General features: G+C 48.9%; 2 protein-coding genes across 2 annotated transcripts; one reads left to right on the top strand and one right to left on the bottom strand.

Annotated features, from left to right (window-relative positions):
- Positions 1 to 4,058: 4,058 nt before the first annotated feature.
- On the top strand, positions 4,059 to 10,155 carry LOC119291149 (two-component response regulator ORR21-like). The gene is made up of 6 exons (XM_037569861.1): positions 4,059 to 4,437; positions 6,721 to 6,873; positions 6,986 to 7,384; positions 7,580 to 7,656; positions 8,272 to 9,593; positions 9,942 to 10,155. Exons 1-5 carry the CDS (start codon positions 4,311 to 4,313, stop codon positions 9,568 to 9,570), a joined length of 2,055 nt encoding a protein of 684 aa, XP_037425758.1. The 5' UTR covers positions 4,059 to 4,310; the 3' UTR covers positions 9,571 to 9,593; positions 9,942 to 10,155.
- An 88-nt stretch (positions 10,156 to 10,243) lies between these two features.
- LOC119291150 (hexuronate transporter-like) lies at positions 10,244 to 12,193 on the bottom strand. The gene is made up of 3 exons (XM_037569862.1): positions 11,827 to 12,193; positions 11,000 to 11,727; positions 10,244 to 10,914 (listed from the first exon to the last, which is right to left on the bottom strand). Exons 1-3 carry the CDS (start codon positions 12,145 to 12,147, stop codon positions 10,518 to 10,520), a joined length of 1,446 nt encoding a protein of 481 aa, XP_037425759.1. The 5' UTR covers positions 12,148 to 12,193; the 3' UTR covers positions 10,244 to 10,517.
- Between the last annotated feature and the right edge of the window lie 1,512 nt (positions 12,194 to 13,705).

Below are 13,705 nucleotides of genomic sequence, written 5' to 3'. Positions count from 1 at the left end.
GGGGCCGCCGGCCGGACTCCGGAACCACTGCGGGTTCTGATATGGAGTCCGGCGCAAAGTCCGGGAGGCTGCCTTGTGGCGCCTCCGGAGCCTCCCCCTGATGGGTCCCTTCTTGGGATCCCACCTCGGCGTCCTCGGTGTCGCAAGGGGTGAAGGTGGTCGGGATGGAGTCTACATCCGACGGAGCCAACGACCCGCTCGATGAAGCGGGGAGATCATCATTGGCCGGACTACAGGCAGCATGCGGCATCAGAATGACACTATGTGACACAGAAAAAGAAATTATAAATCATTTAGGAATCCGGATACTTACGATCTCGCCGGAGGCCTGGCCCTTGAAGGTCATTCTTCCTCGCCAACGTTGATATTGGCGGAGCTGTCCGGGGGAATAGTCCTTCCCCTCTTGGACCCTTTGGCCTCCCCTGTTGGGGAAGCCTTCCTCTTCCTCTCTCCCTCCTCTGGGAGAGAGTCCTCCTTCTCCTCCTCGTTTTCGGGGGAGGAGTCCGCCCCGGAGTCGTCGGACACCTGAAAACGGGAACTCTTTCGAACACCCGTGGCCTCCTTCTTGGCCTTCTTCTCCGGCACCACGTGCGGTGCCGGAACCAGCAGCCTCGCTAGACGGGCGTCTACTGGGTTTTCTCATAGGAGCCGGGCAGATAATCTGCTCCGCCTTCCTCATCCAGTCCTGTCAAAGGAAAAGGGGAAATTAAAACCCGCATAGTGTCAAACTATGAAAAGCAAGTGTCCCATAAAGGGGTAGAATCACTTACCTCGTCGGCTTGGTGTTGCGAGCGAAATCCGCGATCTTCAGTCGCGGATGCGGGGGCTTCGGCGCCCTTGAACAGCACCCTCCAGGCGCCTTCGTACGTCGTGTCAAAGAGCCCGCTCAGTGCCTGGTGCTGTTCCGGATTGAACTCCCACAGATTGAATGCCCGCTCTTGGCATGGGAGAATCCGGCGGACGAGCATGACTTGGACCACGTTAACCAGCCTGAGCTTCTTCACCAGCTTCTGGATACAGGCTTGGAGTCCCGTCACCTCCTCCGAACTACCCCACAGCAAGCCCTTCTCTTTCCAGGAGGTGAGCTGCGTGGGGATACCAGATCTGAACTCGGGGGCCGCCGCCCACTTAGGGTCGCGTGGCTCGGTGATATAGAACCACCCCGATTGCCTCCCCTTGACGGATTCCATGAAGGCCCCTTCGAACCAAAGGACATTGGGCATCTTGCCCAACATGGAGCCTCCGCACTCCGCTTGAGTGCCCTTCACTACCTTCGGCTTGACATTGAAGTTCTTGAGCCACAAGCCGAAGTGGGGCTGGATGCAGAGGAAGGCCTCGCACACAACGATAAACGCCGAGATGCTGAGGATGAAGTTCGGCGCCAGATCATGGAAATCCAGGCCGTAGTAGAACATGAGCCCCCGGACAAAGGGGTGAAGTGGAAAACCCAGTCCGCGGAGGAAGCGGGGAAGAAAAACGACCCTCTCATGGGGCCTGGGAGTGGGGATGAGCTGCCCCTCGTCGGGCAACCGGTGCGCGATGTCGCCGGACAGGTAGCCGGCGCTGCGCAGTCTTTCGATGTGATCCTCCGTAACGGAGGAGGTCATCCACTTGCCTCCCGCTCCGGACATAACTGGGGAAGGTTGAGACGAGATGTGCGGGCTTGGGCGCTGGAGCTCGAGTGCGCGGAGATGGATAAGCAAAGGAGGAAGAAGGCGTAGGTGAGAAGGTGAATCCTTATCCCTTATATGGGCGGGCGAAGTCTACGCGTCCCCCACCGGCCTGGTAAAACTCGCTTATCCCCCAAGCGTCACCATCAATGGCGCGGTTGGGCTACCAACGTCCGTATTGATGAGAATCCCGGATTAAGGGGAACACGATCTCTGCTTCGACAAGACGTGCCAAGGAAACCGCTTCGCTAAATGCGCTGAGGTGGTAGAGTAAAAAACGATCCAAGTAATGGCTTGGTAGTGGCGTGACGTCATGCCGCGAAAAACGTCAGCAGATCGAACTTGTGTATATATTATTCTCTCTACGGTGGAATGTGGAATTTATTTTGCAGAGTCGGACACTATCCTGGTGTTCACAATCCTCTATCATTCGGAGGAGGAACCCGCCTTGCAATGCCAAGCAATATACGCGCCGGACTTATCGTCATTGAAGCCTGGTTCAGGGGCTACTGAGGGAGTCCTGGATTAGGGGGTGTCCGGATAGCCGGACTACCATCATCAGCCGAACTATCATCGGCCGGACTATCATCATCGACCGGACTCCAAGACTATGAAGATACAAGATTGAAAACTTCGTCCCATGTCCGGATGGGACTTTCCTTGGCGTGGAAGGCAAGCTTGGCGATACGGATATGTAGATCTCCTACCATTGTAACCGACTCTATGTAACCCTAGCCCTCTCCGGTGTCTATATAAACCGGATGGCTCTAGTCCGTAGGACAAGAACAACAACAACCCTTACAATCATACCATAGGCTAGCTTCTAGGGTTTAGCCTCCTTGATCTCGTGGTAGATCCACTCTTGTAAACATCCACAATATCAATATCAATCAAGCAGGACGTAGGGTTTTACCTCCATCAAGAGGGCCCGAACCTGGGTAAAACATCGTGTCCCTTGTCTCCTGTTACCATCCGCCTAGACGCACAGTTCGGGACCCCCTACCCGAGATCCGCCGGTTTTGACACCGACAAGGACCGTACCTGCAATCAGACTAATGACTACGAGCATCGACCAAATCTAGACGGACCCGCTGGAGACCAACGCCGGCCAGGATCCAAATAGTTTCACCAGGGACCACGTCAACTAGATCCATGCAGATCTACCGGAAATACACCTCCACACGCCTCTTCCAATGCTAGGCGCACCACCATCACGGGGATGGGCAGAGAGGACGTTATTGTGACTCTAGGGCAACACCGCCACCTCGTCGCCCTGACCGGGACACAACACCTACCTCCCACATAAACTGCCGATCGTAGGAGGAGGATCACATGTACTGAAGAAGGGCCTACATAAGGTTTAACCCCGAGCATTGTCGACCAGGTGGAATAAGTTAACTTTATGGACGAAGGCCAGACGACTCAACAACCCTAGTCATGGGGAAGAATCCCAACCTACTATTACAACTACCCTACCATCAGCTTCACATCATCTCCCCTTCACCTGGTACCGGTGAGGTCAATTGAGGAGAGGGGAGACCGACGATGCGACAGGGGAGTCAGAGACACACACTATGTTGTTTTCTAGACACTTGACGTACACCACCGTTAATGGACATTAAAGCCGAATCTTTGATTTGGTGGCAACATAAGGAGGCTAGGAAGACATCGATGGACGTAACTAGCGAAGGGGAAGAGGCAATGGCAACCTTTACAAGACCTAGGTTCTTACTATATCATTTTTTGTTAGATTTGCAGGTCCATTGATGGGGTTGAGGTAGTCGCTCAGATTTGTCAAGCATGCGCTAGCTCGACCAGCGGAAGGAGATGGAGTGGCTAGTGTAAGAAAGGAAGGGGGGAGCGGCGAGGATGACCGCTCTCGTTACGTGGAAGCTCGGAGGGTCACGCCAGTTGTCTAGTATTTTATGGCCAGCGAGGAGGACCGCTCTGGCTACGTGTATGCAGCTCGTACCGTCACGCCAGTTTTCTAGTCCTTTAAGGCAATATTTTCCTTCTTTGGAAATTTATGGCCACGTTTCAAATCCAGCTAATATTAACAGCTGTTACACGGTATACTACGCCCAGCGGAAGGAAAGTTAATCAATTCCATCGGACGAAAAGGCGTAAACAGGGAAGGAAATCATAGAATTATGGAAAGAAATCAGTGGAAAATCAATACAACCTGTTTTCAAAAGGAAGCGCCGGGTAGCCGCCAGCTAAGCGCGCACGCAGCCACCCCCGGGCAGGAGGAAAAAAAGACAGCCGCCGCAAGTGGAAAGCGCAGGCGCAGCAGAGGGGGGAGAGAGAGAGCGCCCCGCGGAATCATTAACTCCTAATCGCTCCCCCTGACAGAATTTAATCCCGAAATCTCGTAATTTACTTGCTTTACTAATCACGCTTAGCGATTTAGTCTCCCCCCTCCCTCCCTCCTCCGCAGCCCACCACCTCTTCTTCCTCCCTCCCTCCCCTGCGCTGCTGCTCCCTTTCCCCCCACGGCCCTCTCGCCGCCCGAATCCGCGGCGCCACAGCCGGAGCCCGAGCACGCCGCGCGCACCGAGCCGGATCTGCGTCCGCGATGGAGGCGATTCGCGCGTGATTCTCCGAGGGAGTGAGGGGGCTGGTGAGGCTTTCGCCGGCGTGATGGCGCCGCCGGAGGAGGCCGGCGGCGGGGACCAGTTCCCGGTGGGGATGAAGGTGCTGGTCGTCGACGACGACCAGACGTGCCTCGCCGTGCTCAAGAGGATGCTCGTCCAGTGCCGCTACGACGGTGAGCGGATTCTCCTCTCCTTCCCGTCTCGCTTGCTGTGCTGTGGTGGTGTCGTGTTGCTCCGGTGCCGCCTGATTGGATGCCGACGTACGTAGGTCTGGCGGCCTATAGGCTCCGTTGCTTCGTAGCTGTGTTTTGGTTTGTCCATAGTTGGAAAACTCATGCTTATTAGGAGTTTGATTTGCTCTTTCCGTGTTTCTAGGGGATTCTCAACGGTCTTGTAATCCTCCGTTTTCGAGAAATTGTGCCCCCTTCTCCCGGTTTTATCTATCTGGGGAATGGATTTCTGATATGTGTTTGATTAAGGACTGGTAATTGCGTTGGAGATCTGACTGGATTCGTTCCATGGGAAGAATCTGAGCAGGCTCATGTGTATTGTTGCTGATTGCTAATTTGCAATGCTTAATCCATTTGCAGAAGTATTAGGATTAGATTCTGGTGATTCACGCGAGTTTCCAGTTATGATTCTAGCTAGCACATAAACAGCGCATGCAATGTCTTTAGGAATAGATAGTTGATGCACCTATTTTCTGCCTTTTATTACCGTAGTAATCTTATTTTAGGCCTAATGACCGAAAATGGTTGATGTACAGTTCGGTTCTATTTGGGAACAGTAAGTTAGTACACGTACTGCAACACGCTGTCAATATAATCCAACTGGAAACACATGTACCGTCTGATCAGGGCTGACGTGGGAGTGTTTCCCGGCGCTGTGATGCTCGCTCAACCCAATTAGTAACGATGTATCTATTTGCTCAACTGTAATGCCTGTGTCTATTTATTTGCGCAACCTTAATGTTGTTTCTATTATTCACTGCATATATGAGCTCATATGTATCCCTTGCCTATAGACTCTACTTTGGGCGCAAATGCCCAGACACATACATAGGGAAATAGTGTAAGAAGATAACCAGGCTCCTGATTGCGTTGTATTGTTATTGCTGCTATTGCTTAATTTTCCTATTCTGTGCATAGTGTACTTACTAGGCATTCATGTGGATGGGTAGCTTTTGCCCTAGGAAGCTTGAAGGTTACAACCTGTGGAGGTTGTACCCCCAGAACCACAGTAAGTGTGCTATGAATGCTAGTGTGGTACAAATCTAATATGTGGGGAGGGGACATGTCTGTCTCCATTTGCTGGACATAATGTTTGAGAAAATTAGCACCAGAGGCTGCTGGACTTGATTGTCTTATCTGATGTTGCTCCAGTTGAATGATTTTTCCGCTTACCCTTTCCAAAGGTCAGTCCAGCATTCTTGACACACGTTGCGACGCCATGTGCTTGCTTGTGTCGCAGTTAAACAAGGTGTTGGATTTGATTGTCTTATCCAATGTTGCTACAATTGAATGATGTTTCCTACTATAAATATAAATGTAAATGCTAAGTAGTTGGTACCGTTTCGAAAGCCGGTTCAGCATCCTTGGTGGCTTGACACGTGGCACCACCATCTGCTCGCTCGTGTTGCAATCGGACAAGGTGTGCATGGTTTTTCCATGATGGGAGCCATGCTTGCATGGCTTGCACTATTTCCTTTCTCTTCTGGGTGCATGGGTATATGTTTTTAGTTCTCTAATAAATTTTGTTGTTGCTTTTCAATCGCACGTCAAATAATGATCCATTTGCCTCATTATATTTTCTGCAGCAAGATCTTCAAATATAGACCCACTTGTACTTACTTCAGTGAAATCAGTGGTCCTGCCTTCTGCGCTGAATGCATGGTGATTTAGTGCAGTTGGTAGCGAGCATTACACCTCATGTCGTCTTTGATGAATGAGTTCTCTAACCTATGCCCCCCTTTCAATATCTATTGAAAAGTTGAAAGGCCAAAGGCCCGTGACTCCACGGAGCTTGTAGCGTCTGTGATGTTTTTATTTGGCAAGGTTTACTTTGGGTAATAACTGCACAAAAAATATCCACCATGTTCCATGTAAGACAAAACCTGAAGTAAGCAGATACAAAAGAAAGACCAGTATAAAAACACTCGGGAACCAGAAAATGAATCTCCTAATGTCTCAGGACAAGACATGCGTCATGTGGTAGAAGCACCCTATGGTTGGCTGCCTGGAGGACGCTCTTCCCCGAGAGCTCCCAAATATAGAACAGGACAGCTCAAAACATTTTGTACACCCACAAACATTTTGAAACGTTCTGTCTGGATATACATGACTTGTTCATTCGGTAGACGCATTATACTGTCACTGCCATTCAGTGTATGTTGCTCTATCCAATATATGTTACTGTATTGTTTTCTGCTCCATTATATGATCCTTTTTTTTGTGCAGCTACAACTTGTTCTCAGGCCACGAGAGCATTAGCTATGCTGCGAGAGAACAGGGGTGCTTTTGATGTTATAATTAGTGATGTTCACATGCCTGATATGAATGGATTCAGGTTACTTGAACTTGTAGGCCTTGAGATGGATCTTCCAGTTATTAGTAAGTAAATTCTACTATCTCCTGCGTTCGAGAAAAAGATTCTACTATCTCCTATTCAGTATGTTCACTTGTGAATGGGATGCGATACTAAAGCTTGTTGGTGACATTTCAGTGATGTCTGCTGATTCAAGGACAGATCTAGTAATGAAAGGAATAAAACATGGAGCATGTGATTATTTGATTAAACCTGTCAGGATGGAAGAGTTAAAAAACATCTGGCAACATGTTGTGAGGAAAAAGTTTGGTGGAAACAAGGAACATGAGCATTCAGGTAGCTTAGATGATACAGATCGGAACAGACTAACCAATAATGATAATGAGTATGCTTCCTCTGCAAATGATGGAGCTGAGGATAGCTGGAAGTCTCAGAAAAAGAAACGGGATAAAGAAGAGGATGACAGTGAATTGGAAAGTGGCGATCCTTCTAATAATTCGAAGAAACCAAGAGTTGTTTGGTCAGTCGAGCTCCATCAACAATTTGTAAATGCAGTTAATCACCTCGGAATAGACAGTAAGCTTTTGTTACCTGCTTTAGTACTTATTTTATCAACTTTGGTGTTTATTAGTACATTACTGTAAGTAGGATAAAAGTCCTTTCTATATTAGTTTTATCAAGCAAGTGTGGTTACTCTTGAACACCTATAATTTAGAAGTATGCCAATTCTCTTCACTTTTGTGTCTCATTTTATTTTTAATATTTCTACAGAAGCTGTTCCCAAGAAAATTTTGGAGTTGATGAATGTCCCTGGTTTAACTAGGGAAAATGTCGCCAGCCATTTGCAGGTGTGATTATTGTCTTCAACCTTTTTAGTATCCTTTTGAGATGATGTATTGAACTTATGTTTACTGGTGACTTCTCTATTTTACTGGTTTCTACGCTCCTGGATGTTAGTAATTGATTACATTTTACACCTCAGTATCCTATTTTAGTGGATTGATGCTGACATGCTGGTTATCTCCGTTGTGCATTCCATTAGTTCCAACAGGTTATATTGCCTGATGTCTTCTGAGCCCAAAACTATCCTTATTACCTCCAGATTCATCATATACTCCTTCCGTAACACACATAAGTGACGTTTTTGGACATGCCTTCAGTCATATTTTTAAACCTGACTACAAATATCATTTTAATTATTTTGTTTGAAAAATTGAAAAATCATATTTCTAGATTTGTCTCAAAAAATATTTGTTGAATATTATGTTTGTAAGTCTTGTACATATGCTGTATTATAAATCAGTGGTCAAAGTTACATCTTGAAGACCGCGTCAGCTGCGAGGGAATAGCAGTTGTAATTTGTTTTTTGCGAAACAGTATGCTGAGTTGATTTCTTGCGGTTACTTCATGTCAGTTATACATGATAATCGTGCTGAAAGGAATGCATTTTTTTCTATTTGCAGAAATTCAGATTGTATCTGAAAAGGATAGCTCAGCATCATGCAGGAATGACCAATCCATATGGTGTGCCTGCTTCTAGTGCTCAAGTGGCCTCCTTGGGAGGACTTGATTTCCAAGCTTTGGCTGCTTCAGGTCAAATCCCTCCTCAAGCCCTGGCAGCTTTGCAGGATGAGCTCCTAGGACGACCTACAAACAGCCTGGTGTTGCCTGGAAGGGACCAGTCATCTTTACGACTTGCTGCAGTCAAAGGAAATAAGCCTCATGGAGAGCAAATAGCATTTGGGCAGCCGATATACAAGGTCCAGAATAATTCATATGCGGCATTACCCCAAAACAGCTCTGCAGTTGGAAGAATGCCTTCTTTTTCAGCTTGGCCCAATAACAAACTTGGTATGTCAGATTCAATGAGCGCACTGGGTAATGTGAATAATTCTCAGAATAGCAATATGGTCTTGCACGAATTGCAACAGCAGCCAGATACCATGCTGTCGGGAACCCTTCACACTCTAGATGTCAAACCTTCCGGCATAGTTATGCCATCTCAGTCATTAAATACTTTCCCAGCTAGCGAGGGTCTCTCTCCTAATCAAAATTCCTTGATTATACCTTCTCAATCGTCAGGTTTTCTAACAGGCATTCCTCCATCCATGAAGCCTGAACTTGTTCTCCCAACTTCTCAATCATCAAACAGTCTGTTAGGTGGGATTGATCTGATTAACCAAGCTTCAACCAGTCAGCCTTTCATTAGTAGCCATGGAGGAAATCTTCCTGGTCTCATGAATAGAAACTCAAATGTGATGTCATCACAAGGAATAAGTAGCTTTCAAACTGGCAATACTCCATATCTGGTTAATCAGAATCCAATGGGAGTGGGCTCTAAACCACCCGGTGTTCTAAAGACTGAGAGCACTGACTCTCTTAACCAAAGCTATGCTTATGCCAACCATATCGATTCCGGCTTGCTGTCTTCTCAGTCAAAAAATGCACAGTTCGGTTTTCTGCAGAGTCCAAATGATGTCACAGGTGGCTGGTCTTCTTTTCAAAATATGGATGGCTATAGAAATACTGTTGGGCCAAGTCAGCCAGTGTCCAGTTCGTCTAGCTTTCAGAGTTCAAATGCAGCCCTCGGGAAATTGCCAGATCAAGGACGAGGAAAAAATCTTGGATTTGTTGGGAAGGGTACTTGCATCCCGAACCGCTTTGCAGTGGATGAGATTGAATCTCCAACTAACAGCTTGAGTCACAGCATTGGAAGCAGTGGAGACATCCCTGACATGTTCGGATTTAGTGGACAGATGTGAAGGCTTCTTGGATTTGTAAGTAGGTAAGCATCATTTCGTAGTCAACTTTGTTGTATTCATGGTAGTGTTTCTTTTGGACAATAATAGATTTTGTCAGCTTAGCAACATCTCGCTTTCCCTTTCCTTTTGAAGTTTTGATGCATTGATTTATTTGTTGTATTGATCCTATTTATTTTCACTTGGTAGCTCTTGCAGCAACTTTTATCAACTTCACATACTCTTCAAGCTAGTCTAGCCGTAGCCTATTAGGGACCCCTGTTAATTATGCTCCTTAGATTTATATATTGATTACTCTCTTTTCTAACATGTGTTCACTTTATAGATTATAATTGAAACACCTGTTTTCTAACATAATTGTTTACTTTGTGCAGGGTAATCACTGGAAAGAATTTAGTGGTTTGATGAATGGTTGCTCTTATTTTTCATTTCATCTTCTTTTTTCTCTGTAATTGGTTTATAAAGGGAATAATTTGTGACAGCATGTTGAATCTTGGTTTATAGAAAGTTGTTCGGTTTAAAGAATTTTGAATTATTTGGTCCTGTCTGCCGTAGCTCCTTGGCCTAGTTAACTTGTGTGTTTGTTTAGTCCCATCTAACAGATTTTTTTTTGTGTAAAATATTTTCTGCTCATCTAACTTGTATTGCCGTCTCCGATACTGGAAATCAGGGAGGCTATATATTATCTGGTACATATTTATATTTTTAGTTTAGAGGATTAAGAATTGCATCCGAGATCTTGTCTTGAACATATGGCTGTAAAGCCTGTAAATTGCCTTCCTGAGTGGGCCTACAAAAACATATACTCCCTCCGTTCGGAATTACTTGTCTCGGAAATGGATGTATGTAGAACTAAAATATGTCTAGATACATCCACTTCTGCGACAAGTAATTCCGAACGGAGGGAGTACATTTTTGTCCATGTAGCCAAGTCTGTCCTCGATATGTTGCTAGTCACTTCTGGCTAGCAATGCCTTGTTTAAGCCATCTACCCCAGTAGCAGTACTAGAATTAGCATTTTCACAGTCCTGATCTTCTGGCGCAACCAGAGCCGCCTTCTGCGCGCGCTCTCTGTCCGCTGGGTACGTGCAGTAGAGCAAGGAGTAGATGCTGCAGCAGATGGCCATCGGCACGGCAATCTCCGCGAAGACAGCCTTCGCCAGCGCGGCGGCGTTCTCCCGTTCAGCCATACCGGTGGCGCTGGACGCCGGCTTGTATCCGAAGACCCGCTCCGCCAGGATGCCCACGACGGCCGGCGCGAACGACGAGAAGATCGTCTCGAAGAACCTGTCCAGCGCGTACACCGTCGTCCTCGCCTTCTGCGGCACGATCTCCGCCAGTATAGGGCTGCAAAGGGACCCGAGTTAGCAAACAGCGGAGCAGCAGTGCATGCGAGCAAAGAATCAACAGTGCTGCCACCAGCATCACTCACTTGTTGGTGGCCGGGGGGCACCAGGGCATGACGAAGCCCAGGACGGCGAAGGCGGCGGCGTACGCGGCCCCGGCCGAGGGGTCTATGGGCAGTGACAGCAGCAGGACGGCGGCCACCGGGACGGTCGACGCCGTGCTCACCTGTGCCAGCGCGACCCTGCCGGCGTTCGGGAACCGCCGGGCCATGGGGTCCCCGATGAGCCCGGCAAACAGCGAGCCGAGCGCCCCGGTCAGCTGGTTGAGGTTGATGATGACGCTGGTCTCCCAGTGCGTGAACCCCACGAGCTCCAGCCACATGGCGGCGAAGGTGAGCGCCGTCCACGGCACCGACCCGGCTACCCCCTGCGCCACCAGGATCTGGAACGTCGGCAATCGCACCACGTCCTTGGCCTCCCCGAGGAGTTCCCTGGCCACCGATGCGGTGCTCTTCTCCGACGCGCTGGGCGGACGGGGGTCCGAGGCGAGGAACCACGTCGAGACGGCGAGCGCGAAACTGAGAAGCGCGAGGATGTGGAATGCCAGGCGCCAGCCGTGGACGCCGAGGAAGGTCGTGGGCGCGAGCAGCACACCGAGTGTGCCCCCCATCATGGCGCCCACGCGGCTCGCCATCCCCAGCCACCCGAACGCCGAGCCGCGCGTCGTGTCGTCGCTGTAGTCGGCCGCCAGGGAGTTCATCGCCGGCACCACCAGCGCCAGGCCGACGCCGTTAAACCCTCTCGCGATCGCCATCTGTACAAAGTAGTCGTGTGTCCCATTTTTAGCTCTAGCTGGCACCGTCACAAGTATGTATTCAAGTAGTAGGCATGCCATGAGGCGGAGGCTGCTGACCTGGACAAAAGTGCCAGAGACGCCGACGAGCATGGTGGGGATGGCCCAGAGGAAGGCGCCCGCAGCCACGACGCGCGCGCGGTCGTGGCGCGCCGCGGCGCACGCCGCGAGCGGGTAGCACACGGCCTGGACGAGCGCGCGGCACAGCGTGAGGGAGCCCAGCGCGGCCGGGGACGCGCCCAGCTCGGCGCCCACCTCCCTGTAAACGGCCGGCAGTAGCGCCTCGTCTGCGCGCTCCAGCAGCGACGCCACCGTCACCAGCGCCAGCGTCCATTGCCTCCGCCGCCGCTGCACCGACGTGTGGGTGCTCGTGCTCACCATTTCCCCGCCCCTCCTCTCCCTAGCCAGCGCACGCGCTCTGATGTCCTCTTCGCCTTGGCCGCTCTGGGAGTCCAGAAGAAAAGCCCCGTAAATAAGGACCGCTCTCGAGTGAGTCTCGACGGGGATGAGATCAACAGAAGTCGCCGATAATTTGATTTTGTTGGTCGGTCGCACCGCATGTTCTATTGGCACGGTGCACTGCATTTGCACTCTTCTTGGGTGACATTGCACACAATGTACATCGCCGCACGTTTCTCTTCTTGTGCCGCTGAATTATTGTAAGTAGCTACGAACGCGTGAGATGTGTTCAACGGGTGATCGACGTCATACGCCACAGGCTGGGCATGTTCGACAGCAACGGATCACCGACCCAAAACAGATTGCACAGCATCCCTCAGAAAGATCCCACGCATGCATAGTAGTATTTCAATAAAGGGTTAAATTAGAGAGAGAATCATGTACAAGCAGCCTCGTTTAACACAGAATGCGTCGTACTATGTTTTAAACGGCTATTCGCAACGCGTTGAACTCTCGTGTTCCACAATGATGAGATCTTCAGAACTGTAGCAGCGTCACTGCTTCGATAGCGAAGGCTAGTTTTTTTTAGAAATGGAGGCGTACACCCGGGCTCTGCATCATGATGATGCATGCGGCCAAAAAAGAAAAAATGGAAGAGAATTTCACTTCCCGGCCTCTGCACCAACTAGGGATACATACGGCCATTTTAGTATGAGTACCAAGATAAACATGGTCCTCATAATTTTTTAAATGAGTATCAAGATATTTTTTGATGTATGGTTCTACCACACACCAAGCTTGATTCTCAATAAACGGGGGAAAACCCCTGTGCATCACCTGTCAATTCTAGGAATTGAATTCGGGTCGCTAGGCTGCACAACGCATGCCCAACCACTGAGCCAAGGCTCTTTTTGCACCGTATAGAAAATTTCGAGTTAATTCTCATCTATCATAGAACCCCTATTTGTGAAGCGGTGATAACTTGGAAGATATTTTAGAACTGTGGTCACGTTTCACCACATTTTGCAAAAATAGTCCCGATACGATCCATATTTAACGCGCGCGTGTGCAGAGAGCACAAGCCATAGAACATATATGTGATGAGTTATTTGCATGTGCGCATAGAAACAACAAGAATGACACTTAAAAAAAACACCCCATATATCATAATCGTCAATTAAGCGTATACCACGCAAGGCAGAACACTATTAACAAGAGCATCATCATCAGAATGGTTAACAAAACCAAATCTCACAATCTCATGTATCACCATATTGGCCCGCCGTGGATGTATAAAGCCTATCCTCTTTCGAGGGTCCCTCAGCTAAGGGGTTCGAAGCTTCTATGAGGGCCTTGAGACTTCCTTGGTGATCATCTGCCTCTACGACGGTTAAGCTATGTAAAAGACTGCAAAGCTCTAATATCAATTGGAATGATCGAGATGGACGTGGAGAGGCTTGAATAGGACAACTAATTGACCGAGATGGACCTAGAGAGGGTTGAATAGGGACAACTAATTTTTTACTACACTTATGAGCAA

This window comes from Triticum dicoccoides, chromosome 4B, assembly GCF_002162155.2.
Source record: "Triticum dicoccoides isolate Atlit2015 ecotype Zavitan chromosome 4B, WEW_v2.0, whole genome shotgun sequence".
NCBI lineage: Eukaryota > Viridiplantae > Streptophyta > Magnoliopsida > Poales > Poaceae > Triticum > Triticum dicoccoides.
This window is presented reverse-complemented; position numbering and strand designations above follow the sequence as displayed.

What these genes read in the sequence shown, in the direction of transcription:
- LOC119291149 (XM_037569861.1), top strand. Translation starts at nt 4,311, where the DNA reads ATGGCGCCGCCGGAGGAGGCCGGCGGCGGGGACCAGTTCCCGGTGGGG. An exon ending in GATGGATCTTCCAGTTATTA is followed by an intron (nt 6,874 to 6,985) that starts GTAAGTAAATTC and finishes GTGACATTTCAG; the next exon opens with TGATGTCTGCTGATTCAAGG. An exon ending in TAATCACCTCGGAATAGACA is followed by an intron (nt 7,385 to 7,579) that starts GTAAGCTTTTGT and finishes ATATTTCTACAG; the next exon opens with AAGCTGTTCCCAAGAAAATT.
- LOC119291150 (XM_037569862.1), bottom strand. Translation starts at nt 12,147, where the DNA reads ATGGTGAGCACGAGCACCCACACGTCGGTGCAGCGGCGGCGGAGGCAA. An exon ending in TCTCTGGCACTTTTGTCCAG is followed by an intron (nt 11,728 to 11,826) that starts GTCAGCAGCCTC and finishes TACTTTGTACAG; the next exon opens with ATGGCGATCGCGAGAGGGTT. An exon ending in TGCCCCCCGGCCACCAACAA is followed by an intron (nt 10,915 to 10,999) that starts GTGAGTGATGCT and finishes GTCCCTTTGCAG; the next exon opens with CCCTATACTGGCGGAGATCG.